The sequence below is a fragment of the Chinchilla lanigera genome, unplaced genomic scaffold (assembly GCF_000276665.1).
Source record: "Chinchilla lanigera isolate Chin_1 unplaced genomic scaffold, ChiLan1.0 scaffold00037, whole genome shotgun sequence".
Taxonomy (NCBI): domain Eukaryota; kingdom Metazoa; phylum Chordata; class Mammalia; order Rodentia; family Chinchillidae; genus Chinchilla; species Chinchilla lanigera.
The window spans coordinates 15,865,880-15,879,351 of NW_004955438.1; the positions used below are offsets into that span (position 1 = coordinate 15,865,880).

The window sequence follows — 13,472 nt, forward strand, 5'->3', positions numbered from 1 at the left end:
TAGCTGGCTTCTCAGCAGGGTCTCTGCTGGCACGATGGGGGGCAGCTCTTTGCTTGTGTGACATTTATCATCCCTGGTTCCTGCCTACTATATATTGGGGATACTTATCCTCCAACCAAAACGCCATAAAACCTTACATTTCCAACTACACCCAAGGTAGCGCTTTTACCTTGCTTGAAAACCACTGGCAGAATGAAGCCAGCTCAAGGCGAAAAGAGGACGGGTGATGGAGGAGGGCACTGCGCCCAGTGAACGTGGGAGAAGAGCATGAGGAGGGCACTGTGAGAGAAGTGGAGGAGAGAGGGCACCTGCAAGAGGAACTGAGCATCTCAAGTGCACTGGGGCACAGCGTGCCAGCTGCCAAGCCCGCACTTCTCCTGCCAGGGACAGTACTAACCTCGGCCTCAGGGAGGGGAGGCATCCGTGGCAGAGCAGCATCCGGGAGGGACCCAGTGTCTGCCACTCTGCTGTGGCCTTGGCAGAGGCCACAGCCTGGGCACCATGGCCTGGAAGCCTCAGGACCGCTTGGCCCAAGGCACCTGAACCTTCACTGGGTTCGTCCTTCCGGGACCAGTGGGAGACACAGAAGCTACCAGCAGGTGACAGCATCAGCATCGGGCAAGTCCAGGCGTCAGGGCCAGCAGACACCTTCTCTGCGTGCAGCCAGGCCAGACCTCGGGAGAACAGGATGCAGAGGCTGCACAAACCAAGTCCCCGTCAATCGGGCTGTGAAGGGGAACAAGCAAGGCCAACATCCTGGCACAGTCTTCGGGAGAGACGGTTGCCACAGCGAGGACCACAAATGCCCGTGAGGGGCGCTGGGCCTCCTTCCCGTCCTTAGCAAGGGGGTTTCCTCGACCCTGCACCTGGGAACTGTTACCACTTTTCCCCGAATGGCCGCCCTGGGTGACACCACAGCTTCCCCAGAGGCCTTCATCACAACCTGTCCAACCACTCACTGCTCAGGATTGTCTTAAGACCTAAGTCTATCAGTGGCGGCCCTCTGACAAACTCTCGTCATGGCTTGCCGGAGCACTGTGAAGGAATCCAGCTCTGTGCCTGTGAGTCTTCAGTCTCCACACCCTGTGCGATTCGGTGTGCGCCTCTCCAGGCTCATTGGCGCCACCCTCTCCCTGATCGCAAAGCCCAGCAACAGGATCTTTGAGTTTTTCGAACTGTGGTGGTCAGTCCCACAGCAGGGCCTTTGTGTGTGCTGTTCTGTAACCCGGTCTTCACAGAGCCAGCCTCTTCGTCCTTCAAACATCAGCCAGCTCCTGGCCTCTCCGCTGAAGGTGGGACCCTCTCCATAGTCTCCATTTCAGCCCCGGACTCACCCCTGCATACCCACAGGTCTCCAACTCCTACCTCAGCATCTGGCCCGGGGAATGTATTCAGTAGACGTTTGTTGAGTGAATGAGTGAATGAATCTCTTGAACACTTGTGATGATCCCACAGCGTGTCTGGATTCTAGTTGCCTTTGATTCTTGACTAAGAAAATTGGAAGAATTTTTGGGTTGTGCACTTTTCAGCAGAAACCGAGAGAAGGTTCTTGCTTCTGAGCACATGGAGCCTCTTTGCTGTGATTTTCTATATCATTTCTCAGTACTCATTTACTTCAGGGAAAACTCCCACCGTGATTCCTGCAGACGCCGAATCTCTTCTTGTATCCATAGAAACAGCCTTCCAGGATGGTCAGAGGGACCTCTGCCCTGGGCCTAGGTCTGGGCAGCAGTTTGGAGGTCTGAGAGGCAGCTTTGGGAACACTGGTTTGGCAGCCCCAGGGGACGCAGGTGGTACAGGCCCAGGCTTCACGGCCCCATCACAGCCCACAACGACAGCGCCAGATGCTCAGCTTCACACCTGGAGGCCCGGATGTGCAAGAAGCCTCTCTTGGACCCAGGAAGGACACTCGACATGTCCTCGGTTTAATCACCAACACCAGGTCATTTATAGGCTGCTTAGTCAAAGTCCTACTGGCACCAAAGCCATCACTCTAAGTGCTGGCTGGGAGATGGCACCAGATGGCTCTGTCCTGTCACCAGCGCAGCCAGGCCTACCATCCCGAGGCCATGCTGGGGATGCCCACTGTGGCTGCTGGTCGGAGTGGCGGAGGGCCCAGCTGTCTTCTCTGCTCCTTGGTCTGCGTCCCCGCCACCAGGACACCACCCAGCAGGACCTGCTTTACTCACAGGTGCAGCAGGTCTTGTCACCTGCCTGTGTTGCCACCCGGTCCCGGGAGCCATCACCTCTCCCCTGGGTCACCACAACTAGCTCTGGACCATTCTCCTCGCCTGTGCCCCAAGCCCCACAGTGTGGTACCCACAGAGCAGTCACAGCGCTCCTTTTGGGAGCACATCAGAGTGTCCCTCCTCAGATGCAATCCCAGCTCACCACGCGAGGACATGGCACACGATCGGCAATGGTGCCACTCTGTGCCTCTCCTGCTCTCATTTCCCGCCGTGCTCCAGCCACACCAGCCATGGCTGCTCCTCAAGCCCTGGTAAGCCCCCGACCCCGGCCTCAGCCCTGGCTGTCCTCAGAGGCTTCACTGCCATTGTGCCAGTGCCAGCCTGTGGGGTGTCCTCCTATTCTCCGACCTTTGCTCCGCCATCTTCTCTTTAGGTGGTGACCTGGCCCCAGCCGACTGGCCCGTCTCACACTCTCCTGCTCCATGTGTGCGGCCCCCAGCACCTCCACACCGTTCACACCCATGGTTCCTGGCCCCCCCCCCACCCCCAGCGCATCTGCTGTGCATCTATCTTGTTCCCAGGCGAACCCCAAGCATCGAGAATCCAGAAATGCTCAAGAAATGTCCACATGAGTTTTTCTGCCCCACATCACTCCCAGAGGTGCCCCCGGGCTCTTCCTCTGAAGCCCCTTCAGCACACACACTTGTGACAACAACAACCGACTGTCCGTGGGGACCCAGGGTCACGCTGGGCTGTGCCCACCGGCTCCCTTCCCTTTGGTTCACATGCTCCTCACAGGGGCCCAACTGTGTCCCTCCCCACCTTCGGGGCCCACTGTGAGCTCGGCCTCCTCCTGAAGCTTCCCCAGATGGTGCCAGCTCACACGCTGATGGCCTTTCTGGGCCCAAGCTGGAGCCACCTGTTTGTCTGCCTCTGAGTTCCTCCTCCTCCTCCATTCTTTTCCACTCTGCAGCTGCCAGGCCCGCTGGCCTGAGCCAGGGAGGGAGGACGAGGTGACCTGGCACAGCACGTGGCTGCTCCAGCCCTCCGTCCCCTGCTCCTTCCCTGCCCTGGCCTTTCCCCTCCTTTCCCCTCCAGGCCGCTCCTCACCCCAAGAACCTCCGACTCTGTCCCTGCCCATCTTTTCCTGCTCCCACACTCTCACCAGCGGCTCCAGTGCCATCCTGACCGGTGCCCCCCTCCCACTCAGGGCTCAGCCCTCTGCCTCAGATCCATGGCTGATGCCGTCCCGGGGCCCCGCCAAGGCCCAGGGACAAATCCAGAACTCACAACCTCCGCAGTCACACTCCTCCTCCTCAGGGGACACTGGGTCAGACCTGTCAGCAGTCCCCCGTCACTGGAGGCCTCCTTTCCCTCCCCCACACTGAATCACGAAAGCTCCCCAGTCTGTGCCTTGGGCTGCTGCTGCTTTCCGACCTTTCCCTTAGTGCCCCCTTCCCAGGCCCAGCCACCCTCACTCATTGTGGCTTAGGTCACAGTGCTCCCCTCGGGCCCTCCAGGGCCCAGTGCTGCGGGCCTAGGACTAAATCCGTGATTCCCCGCCCGGCCTGCCTTGTCCCCACCTCTCTAGCTGTCACGCATTACACCTCTGGGGCGCTTTCAATCCAGGACACACCAGGCTCTCCCGCTTACTGTGTCCTTTGATCTTTCATGCCCCAAAGTCCCTCTGCCAGGAGCCCCTCCCCCCCTCCAGCAGCAGCCTCCACCTGAGGAATCTTCTCTGTCTCCGCCCTAGCTGCTCTGCTGGCCTCCAGAGACCCCCATTCACCCGCAGTGCCTACAAGGCCTGCACCCTCCCCGACTGTCACAAGTACCTCCACCTCTACAGGAGAAGAAACAGGGCCTTCCTGTGGCTCATGGAGTCTTCTGCCCTGCGTCATGCTCAGCCGGTGACCGCGATGTGGTGTTTGGCATGCTTGGGGCTCTATAAATATTTGTTCAATGAATACATGTTGGTGAGTGATGTACCGCTCCTTAAATCTACAAATTAGGCATCCCAGCCTCCGGGCAGGCAGCCTCTGAGCAAAGTGGGGCAGGCAGACTGTCGCTCATTCAGACCTTTCTCCATGTCGTGTGAATGCTGATGCAAGCTCCTAGCAGGACAGGGAGGGGTGGGCTCCTGGCTGGAGCCCCTCAAGGTACGAACCCATTTGAGTACAACTGGGAGAGAGTGCACCTTTGGCAGTCACAGCGGAAGAAGCGGACAGCCCGGAGCAGATGCTGCTGGTGTCCTCCCAGCATATGCTACTTCTCTGCCCTGGGAAGGGACACTCCCTGCTTTTCAGCAGCACGCCCCTGTCCCTCCCCAAGTGGGGGACTCCAGGGTGAAGGCTCTGCACCATCTTCCAGAGCTCCTCAGGTGCCCACCATGGTAGGTGGCTTTACGTCACATCTTTGGCTGGCTGCTGTCCTTTCCGTCTTCCCCTCGCCCCCACAGAGGTTTTCTGGAATCTCCCCCCAAGGGATCACTTGCACTGGCATCGTTGTCTCAGCATCTGGTTCTCGGGAGCCCAAACCAACACATGGCTCCAAGTATTCCCACGAAGAAGCTCTTCCAAAATGTTAGTGCCTTCCCAGCCTTCTTTCCCAGAGAGTTTATCTCTGTTCTCCATCACCCATGCCGATGCATTCATTTCTGCACACACTTGGCATGCACTTTCCACATGTCAAGCCCCGTGCTGTCTCAGGGAACAAAGACACATAAACACTCCCTGTGCTCAGAGATTGGTTCGGAAACTTATTGAGTCAGACTGGTTGCTCTGTCCTGGGCACAAGTGGGGCATCCTAGGTGAATTCTCTAACATCATTAAAAGGCAGACTCATTAGCAACTAGGAAGGGGGTCAGGGGAGAGGGGAGGGGAGGGGAGGGAGAGGGAGGAAAGGGATCAAAAATGATCAAAGTATTCTATACACATGCACCAATTCCCCAAAACAAATGTAACTAGGATACATTACAAACATACAATAATAAAAAAAAATGACAGTGCTAACACTGACGGGTCACCGGGCGCTGGGCACTCTCCAGAGCCCTGTCACATGTTAATCCATTTGGCACTCCCAACAACCCTGCAAGGAAAGTGAGGTCCACGCCCAGTGAACAATGCTTGTCCAATGCTGTGCTTTCCTAGTTTCCTTTAACTAGTAACAAAAAATGAGGTGCTATCTCCTGTGGTTCTTGAATGGCCCTGAAAAGTCCTGCTCTAGTTAGAGGCTTCCTGATGAGACTGTGGCACTCATAGAATGTGGAAACCTTCAGGAAATGGGAGCCTACTGGGAAGAAGTTAAGCCACTGGGGATACAGAAGGTGATATTGGGACCTGGCCCTCTCTTCTTTCTCGTTTTGCTTCCTGGCTATCATGAAGGAAGTAGCTTTCTTTTGCATGTGCTCCAGCTTTAATGTGTAGCCTCTCCACAGGCTCAAAACTGACAGGGACAACTTACAATGCCCCGAAGCCTCTGAAACCTTCCCCCCTTAAAAGCTGATGATCTCCAGTATCTTGTTACAACAATGGAAAGCTGATTAACACATAAAGGTAATGAGAGTAATGACAAAACAGAACCCATGAAGGAAGCTGGTAAGAAAGCAAGAAGCTGAAAGTCCGTAGCACCCAGGGCTATGCATCTTCCGCCACACTTCCCAACAACAAGCCAAGAGGGAACCAGGACACTTGCACAACCTTGGTAGCTACAGATTCTTAACGAGCAGTTTTCTAAGAGATACTCATTAACTCTTGTTATGAAGGGAAGAGGCAATGTTTCTAGGTGGTTATATGAGATAAGCCATATCCCCAAAGCGCTGTCACCAGGCAAGCTGGCATCTTGCCTTCCAGGTGCCAGCACTGGGTGATATCCAGAGAGTTCCCGATCCACATCAGGGCTGCCACCTTTCCCACCCATCCCGAGGGTGCACAGCCAAGTGAGTTTGTAGCCACCCATTGCAGAGGCACCAGGGATTTCAACTTGGGACACAGCTATATATAAAGCAGGGGTCAAAGCTCGTTATCACTGCCGGGGTGACATTCAGTGAACAAATTATCCTCAAGCCCAGAGGTGAATGTGTCCATCTATATCCCTATGTGCAGTGGGGAACCCATTCGGAGGTCCTGATTTACTTTTTCCCATTGACAAGGAAATGGAAAGCAGAGACAGAGTCTCCTGCCCTTGGTGCAGGCGTCCAGGAATGTTCTGGGGCCCAAGAAGAAATGAAGAGTAAAAGATAAGGCACAAGCTGATTAATTCTCCTATTTTTATCTCTGTCCAGTGCCTGCACTGCAGAAGGTATGTTCAATGAATGAACAAATGAACAAATGATAGGTGTCATGTCCTGGAGCCCAGTACTAGGCAGAGCGGCTACAAACTTTGACCATACTCATGCTGCGGTGGCCAGCTTCTGTAGTAAATGACAAGACAAGACCCTCTGGGTAGAGGGCACATTCTAAATGTCAAAGGAAGAGAAGGATCCTGAAGAGAATAGGCACCAAGAAGGGAACAGTGATCGGCAATCACAAGATCACAACCGCTGGCATATGAGAACTCACGCACAGGGAGCCCAGGCTGCTGGGTCACCTCAAGCTCAGGGATGTTCATAGCAACTCTATAAAAGTGGGCTTATTCCCATTTCACAGATGAGGAAGTTCAGGTCAGCCAAGATAGGTGACTTGCCCAGGCTTACAGGATCTTAACTGGAGAAGTCTCACTGCAGATTCTTGCTGCTGAAGAGAAGTGGACCCAGAAAGGAACAGGAAGCAAGAGGACACCCTGTAAGCCCAGATCCCATGGCCTGGAAACTAGGGTGGGACCCAGTCAAAAGGGACCCCAGCAAAAGGCTTGGCTGACCCTTCAGCAAACTTGTACCAAGGTGAGTGTCACTCCGCACCTCTACCAGCACTGGGCAGGGCAGAGCAATGATGTTCCCAAGGCCAGGGATACAGGGGGCCAGGATTGGCTCACAGCTCAGGGCAGGAGGTGGGGTCTTTGGCCAGGGATCTTTCCTGCCCACCTTTGTAGGACCCCTTCCATTAAGAAGGCTGTCCTCCAAGCTCCTGTCTGCCCAGGCAGTGAACTGACCTTCAACCCTCTCCGTCCTGCCTCAAAATACCAAGGAAAGAAGCTTTGCCCCAGCAGGGAGGTAAGGACACTGAAGCTGACGGTGCCTTTCTCACTGGCCCAAGAATTCAGAGGGCTGTACAGGGTCTAGAACAGGCAAATCCAAAGACAGGAAATAGATTAGTGGTTACAGGGTGTGTTGGGAAGGAGAGGGTTTCTTTTGGAGGTGATGCTGGGATTAGTAGTGGTGGCTGCACAGCTGCCTACTTATGACTACGCTAAAAGTCCCTGAATTATATGTTTGCGTAGAATGGCCCAACCAGTGAAAACTATTATAAAATGGTGCTACAAAGTAGTGAATTTTATCTTAATAAAAAGTTTAAGCTGGCACGCAGGAGGTGCCTGGGTGGCCCGGCTGCACTCTTGCTGGGATGTGTATTGCTGTCTTTCCACCACAGTACTAAGCCCACGGTCCACACAGAATGGGAATTCCCGGAAGGCAGGATCCAGCTTGCTCCAAACTCTGTGAGCACCTTGGTGCCCATGGTGGCACCAAGGGCCACTGAAGAGGCCTGCTCCTCCCCACCTCTCCGATGGGCAAGACCCTGCCTTTGCAGCCCACCTCAAATCCAAGGGTCATCCTACCCCACCCATTCATTTTTAAGGGGTCATCACGCCCTTCCTACTTCACGCCTGTGGGTTTAGTGAGAGTCTCAATCTTGATGCATGTGAGGGTCACCAGGGGCAGCTTTAAACCTTCCTCTAGGGTGAGGCTGTCATGGGGCATTTGCAAAGCTCCTACTGAACCTTGTGCAGCCAGGGCCCAGGTCCACCTCCCGACTGGGCTCTATTTCGTCCACCTCTGTTGCTCTTAAACCTGCCATGGCACAACCTCTTGGTAAATATGTGTTCAGTAAATCAAGAAGCAAAGGTTGATTGTGTAGACTAAATTACATGCAAACTTATAAGCTTAAAAAAACTTGTAATCTTTTCACATTTGTAGGCTACAAACAAATAGATAAATGGTAGACAAACAATTCCATTTATTGGCTAAGAGAAGGAAATCAGTACTTAAAAAATAATATCACTTAAAACTAAAACCCAGAAACTATTAGGTTTTAGGGAGCTCAGACCCCCAGGTCTGGGGTGCTTAGTGCAGAGTGCTTAGTGCAGAGTGGAAGGCTAAGGAGTTGTCCCAGCATGAGATACTGAGGCCACCTGGGATATGATATTTGCTCAAGCAAGGGCTGTACTGACAAAAGATGCCACTGACAGGGAGTGGCTGGGCCCGGGATGGATTTTCATGACCCCCATGTACAACCACGTCTGGAGACAGAAAGCAGAATCTCAAAGGCTGGAGCCCAGAACACAGCTGGAAAGAGCCAGAGCCAGAGAAACTAGCATGGTGCTTGGTGTACAGTAGATACTCTAAACAATTAGTGAAAGAAATGGATTTGTAGTTACTGAAGACCACGATATGCCCAGCATGTGCTCAGGAGCTGGGGTATCACTAGGGACCCGGCAGACACTCAGTGATTAGGCATAGTTAGCCAAGGGTCCTGGCATCGGTCAAGTCATTATTTACATAGTTAAAAGTGGGGAAACTGCTGTACAGGAAAATGACAAGTTCACAGTGTGTGCACACGCGTGTGTGCTCATGTTCATGGAGAGCAGTGTGGTTTCAAGATGTAAGCAAATTCCCTGATGTTCTTCCATCAAAGGAGGGCTTTGGCTCCCTGGTCCCTTGATGCTAAGGAACAGAACGCAGTCCGAGCGACACTGTGTAACTTTCTCAGCCACATCATCAAAAGGGACAGAGCTTCCACAGGCCTCTCAAGCTTGGAACCCAGCGCCATGCTGTGAGGAAGCCCAGCTCACACTGTGGCACAGCATACAGGTGACCCCGGGGACACCACAGCTGAGGACTCAACCAACACTGGCACGGGCTGCTGGGCATGAGAGAGAAAGCCTTTGAGCCTCAGGCAATGAACTCCAGATGCATGAAAGACCTGCCTGGTGGAGGCCAGACAACCCCAGAATGGTGAGGGAAAAGGCATCTTGGGGAGTTATAACTTTTGGGGTGATTTTTTTTTCCTGAAGTTGTAAATAATCAGAACAGGGACCAATGTGACCTCTGAGGAAGTCAGGGGAAATTCCAAAGAAGGAAGAAACTGGAGCTGAGATCTGCATGAGTCAACTCCTGGCAGACGGATAGACTGGAATATCCAAAGGTCCTGAGACAGGAAGGAGCGAGACCCATTCACAGAAAGGGGGTCCCCAAAGCTGATACCAGTGATGGAGGTGTATTAGGCAGGGGGAACAGTCGGAAGTCATTCTTTGGACATGAATTACCCCCCTTCCTTACCAGCAGGGCAGCCTGAAGCAAGTACCTTGCCCTCTCTGAACCTCTGAGCTCCTCCCGGAAATAGAGAAAACACTAGCTATTACCCAGGAGTGTTGGGAGATTAAATTAGATGAGGCAAGCGAGCTTCATCTGCAATACAGGGTACTAAACATTGTTTTTTCCCCTGGTGTTCTAGGTGAATCAAAAACCACATTCTAGACTTCCACACCCCTACTGGTCTCTTTTTGTTAAAGCTTGGTCCTTGGCACATAGGAAGGGGACCAAGTGACCCCATTCCTGGCTCCACCACTGCTGGGTGGCCTTTGGGGAGCCACTTAACCTGTCTTCTTACCTTCTAAGAATAAAATAAATGCAAAAATAAAATCTATCTCAGTGCTTTGAACTTGAAGACAGGCACTGTGGCCATGCGGGCCCACGCCCTGCTGCCGCAGCTATTTCTGGCCCCGTCCTCCTTGGAAGCAGGGGGTGTGCGTGCTGTTCCTTGAAGGCTGACACCATCTCCTTTCCTAGCCATGGCTCTCTGAGTCACAGGCGGGGACAAGGGGCCATTGCTGACATTCATAACGCAAGCCCGGGTGCTGAGCCCCGGCGCTGCCATGGGCTTCTGGCTTTGCTGGGATCTCTTCCACCCACCTTTCTAGAAATATCTTCACCCACAGGGTCCCCTGGACTCTAAAGATCACAAGCCCGGCAAGGGCTGCATCAGAAGGGACACAAGTGGAAATCTCAGAAAACCTTTTCTTCTCAGCTGAAGACCTGAAGGTGTCTATGCACCCTGCAGGATTTCCCATCTGACAGGGTTCATGATCTATGAGTGCTACAGCTGTTGTCACCTGCATTTCTTATTAGCTACCATTTATGGAGTGTTCACTGTATTCCAGGCTGTACATGGCATTAGCTTTACAGGGAACCTACCTGATCACCCAAATGTAGCAGGTATGGTAAGTAGCACCATTTTACAGATTCAGACATCGAGGCTTCAAATAGTGAAGAGCCCTTTGCCTAAATCTTGTAGTTAAGGAACAAAGGTTGGTACCCAAGTGTATCAGGCAGGGAAGTTGGGCTGTGTCACTGTGCTGTGACCCTACCTTTGAGCACAGCTCTGCCCAGTGTGGCCTGTAGAATTTCTAACCTTCACAGCAATCCCTCACCAAGTAGGGATCAAGTGAGAAATCTGAGGCTCTGAGAGGGGTGTGACGTGCCTAGGGTCACAGAGCTGGGAGTGAAAGGGCTGGGTCTGCCTCCAAAGCCGCCTGCTGTGACTAGTTCTCCACGGCACTGGCTCTCAAAGTGAGCTCCCACGATTGCTGAGAATGTCTGAGAAATGCAGATCCTTGGGTCCTGCTCCTAACATACTGCGTGAGGAATTCTGGGGATGAGGCTGAGCGACCCACTTAAACAAGCCTTGCAGGGGGTTCTGATATGAAGTCAGGTTTGAGGCCTCCTGTCCAGTGCCTCTGGATAGGGCACAGCTTGCAAGAGAGTACAAAGGGCAAGGGTCACTGTGGCCAAGCATGAGGGCAGGGCCTGAAGAAAGAAGGGCAGCAAGTGGACAAGCTGTGCAGGAATCTTCCGCGTCACCGAGCCATGGCCATTCTCCCTGCCTTTACAGGTGGGGCTGAGGGCAGGGCCACTGGAACCAGGGCGGCACAACACAGGGCCCGCTCCCCACCCTGCTCCCCATGCAATGAATCCCAGGTGCAGAATGCGGAGCCGGTGCCCTTGCAAGCTTCCTAGTAAAACAAAACAAGACAAAACAAACTCCCCAAAATGAACGTAACAAAGATAACTTGGAAAAACTCCGTCTTTGCCAGAGGGTGCCAGGCAGTAGGATGATCAACTGTCCCAGTCTGATCAGCACTGAGGTGTTTCCCAGGATGCAGGACTTTCAGGGCTAAAACCAGAGAGTCCAGGGCACACAGGGACACGCTGGTCACCTGAGCGGCAGAGCAGCACAGGTGCTGGTGCATGATGAGCAAGGCCTGCCTGGCTGCACAGAGGACATCCAGGATTCCTGCAGACAGCTGTGGTCATCACTTCCAGGTCTGCACCAGTAGATGTGCGCTTACACACACATACATAAGCACACGCTTGCACATGTGTGCGTGCGTACACACATGCACCAAAGCCTACTGACTCTCGTCCCTGTAGCAGGGGTCTCCTGCCTGACCCCCAGACTCTGGATCCCAGTCCTCTGCAAGATCCATTCCCTTCCTAGGTGCCTGTCCAGCCTCCTGCCCCACGTAGCCTAGGCCTCCCTGGGAGTTCTCTCACATCTTCCCAGGCCCTCCCTCCCCACCTGCTGTCATGATCATGGCATTCTACAGGAGGACACTTGAATGATCCATTTAAAACACAGAATCTCCTTGTAGAGACCTTAGCAACCTGCAGTTCTAAGCAGGAGACGTCACCACAAAGACGGCAAGGCTGAGGCCATCAATGGCTAAGAAATGCTCCTGTTTGAATGACCATGGATTTATTTAATCCCTTTGGGGCTGAATAGCCCCTCCCCAGCGGCACCTCTTTATACCCCAAGTCCAGCAGAATGATCTCCCCAGGATGACTAGTAGCAACAGACACCTGCCCAGTTCTCAAAGGGACTTCTTATTTTGGGATCCTCAGCTCAGCTCTGTAAAGTGAAAGTAATCCCTGAACCTATTTTCTGGAGGAAGAAACTGAGCCTTCAGGTAAGCAGCCTTCTTAAAGTCCTACAGAGGAAGTGGCAAGGATGGCACTCAACCCGTGCTCATGGAATCGGCCTCTTATGCCAGGCCCTCAGTCTCTTCACGATGAGGACAAGTCCCCGCGCGCCTCTCTCTCCCTCAGTGCCCCCAACACGCACACACTCACACACACAGGGTTGGACACAGAGCAGATGCCTGTAAACGTTCTCCAGGTGGAAGGAGGCCATGTGTGGCCGGATGTAAGGCACATCAGATAAATGAGCAGGGTGAGGGACTGCATAGGCCTGGCACAAGATGCCAGGAAGGACGTTCCCATGAACACTTTCTGCAAAGAACAACAGAGGGCCTGGGAACTCCCGAGGCCAGGAGCCGTCTCTCTCGTGCTCACTGCTGGCATGTGGGCCCCCTTGGCATCTGTCCCACGCCTGGTGCTCAACACACACCTGTTGAAATGACAATAGGGACTTTTGGAAAAGCTAATTCCTTCTGGATTGTATAATAGCCATTTATATTCCACCACTGGCAGATGTTGTGGCTCTGGTCACAGCTCTGACAATGTATCAGGTGCTGCTGTGTGCAGGGGTCTGGGCTAGGCTTATAGAGAACCAAGAGAATGTATAAAACACACTCCCTGCCCCTGCTTTCATCCACCTCATGTGTCCTGAGGCATGCCAGGCTGGGAGTGCATCTCCTGTCCTCTCTTCCCATTGTCATGACCTCATCCTTGGGTCAAGGCCCTCTCTGTGAGTTTCCTTTGGGAGACCATAAACCATATATCACCTCTGATCAGGAGTGGTCACATGGTCCAGGCCTGACCAATCAGCACCTTCTATCCAAAAGCCTTCTGTGATTGGTCCAAGAATGGACATGTGACACAAGCTGCCCACTGAAAGTCAGCCTCAGGGATTTTTCTCGGGAGAGAAAAGCTATCTGGCTGTAAGCTTGTTGGAATTTGGAAGCCTGGAACCAGAGGTCAGTGTGAGAGAAAAGGCAACCCAGGAGAAATGACAACAGAGAGAGACCCAAAACCACCATCATTTGAGACCATGGAGCCAGCAGATCTGCTGCTGAAATATCCTGATACATGAGCCAAAAAGCTGACATCTCTCTCCCTAACTTTCCTATTGCTTAAGCTGCTCCAGGACACAATTTGCCATTTGTAATTTT

At 53.3% G+C, this 13,472-nt stretch overlaps 1 protein-coding gene across 1 annotated transcript in view; it reads right to left on the reverse strand.

Annotated features, from left to right (window-relative positions):
* Positions 1–13,472, reverse strand: part of Prima1 (proline rich membrane anchor 1) — a gene marked incomplete in the record, with an annotated part of 67,844 nt that overhangs the window by 30,239 nt on the left and 24,133 nt on the right. Inside the window, 3 exon segments of the mRNA XM_013517273.1 lie at positions 3,355–3,360; positions 11,232–11,239; positions 11,685–11,711. Coding sequence (XP_013372727.1) covers positions 3,355–3,360; positions 11,232–11,239; positions 11,685–11,711 — 41 coding nt within the window.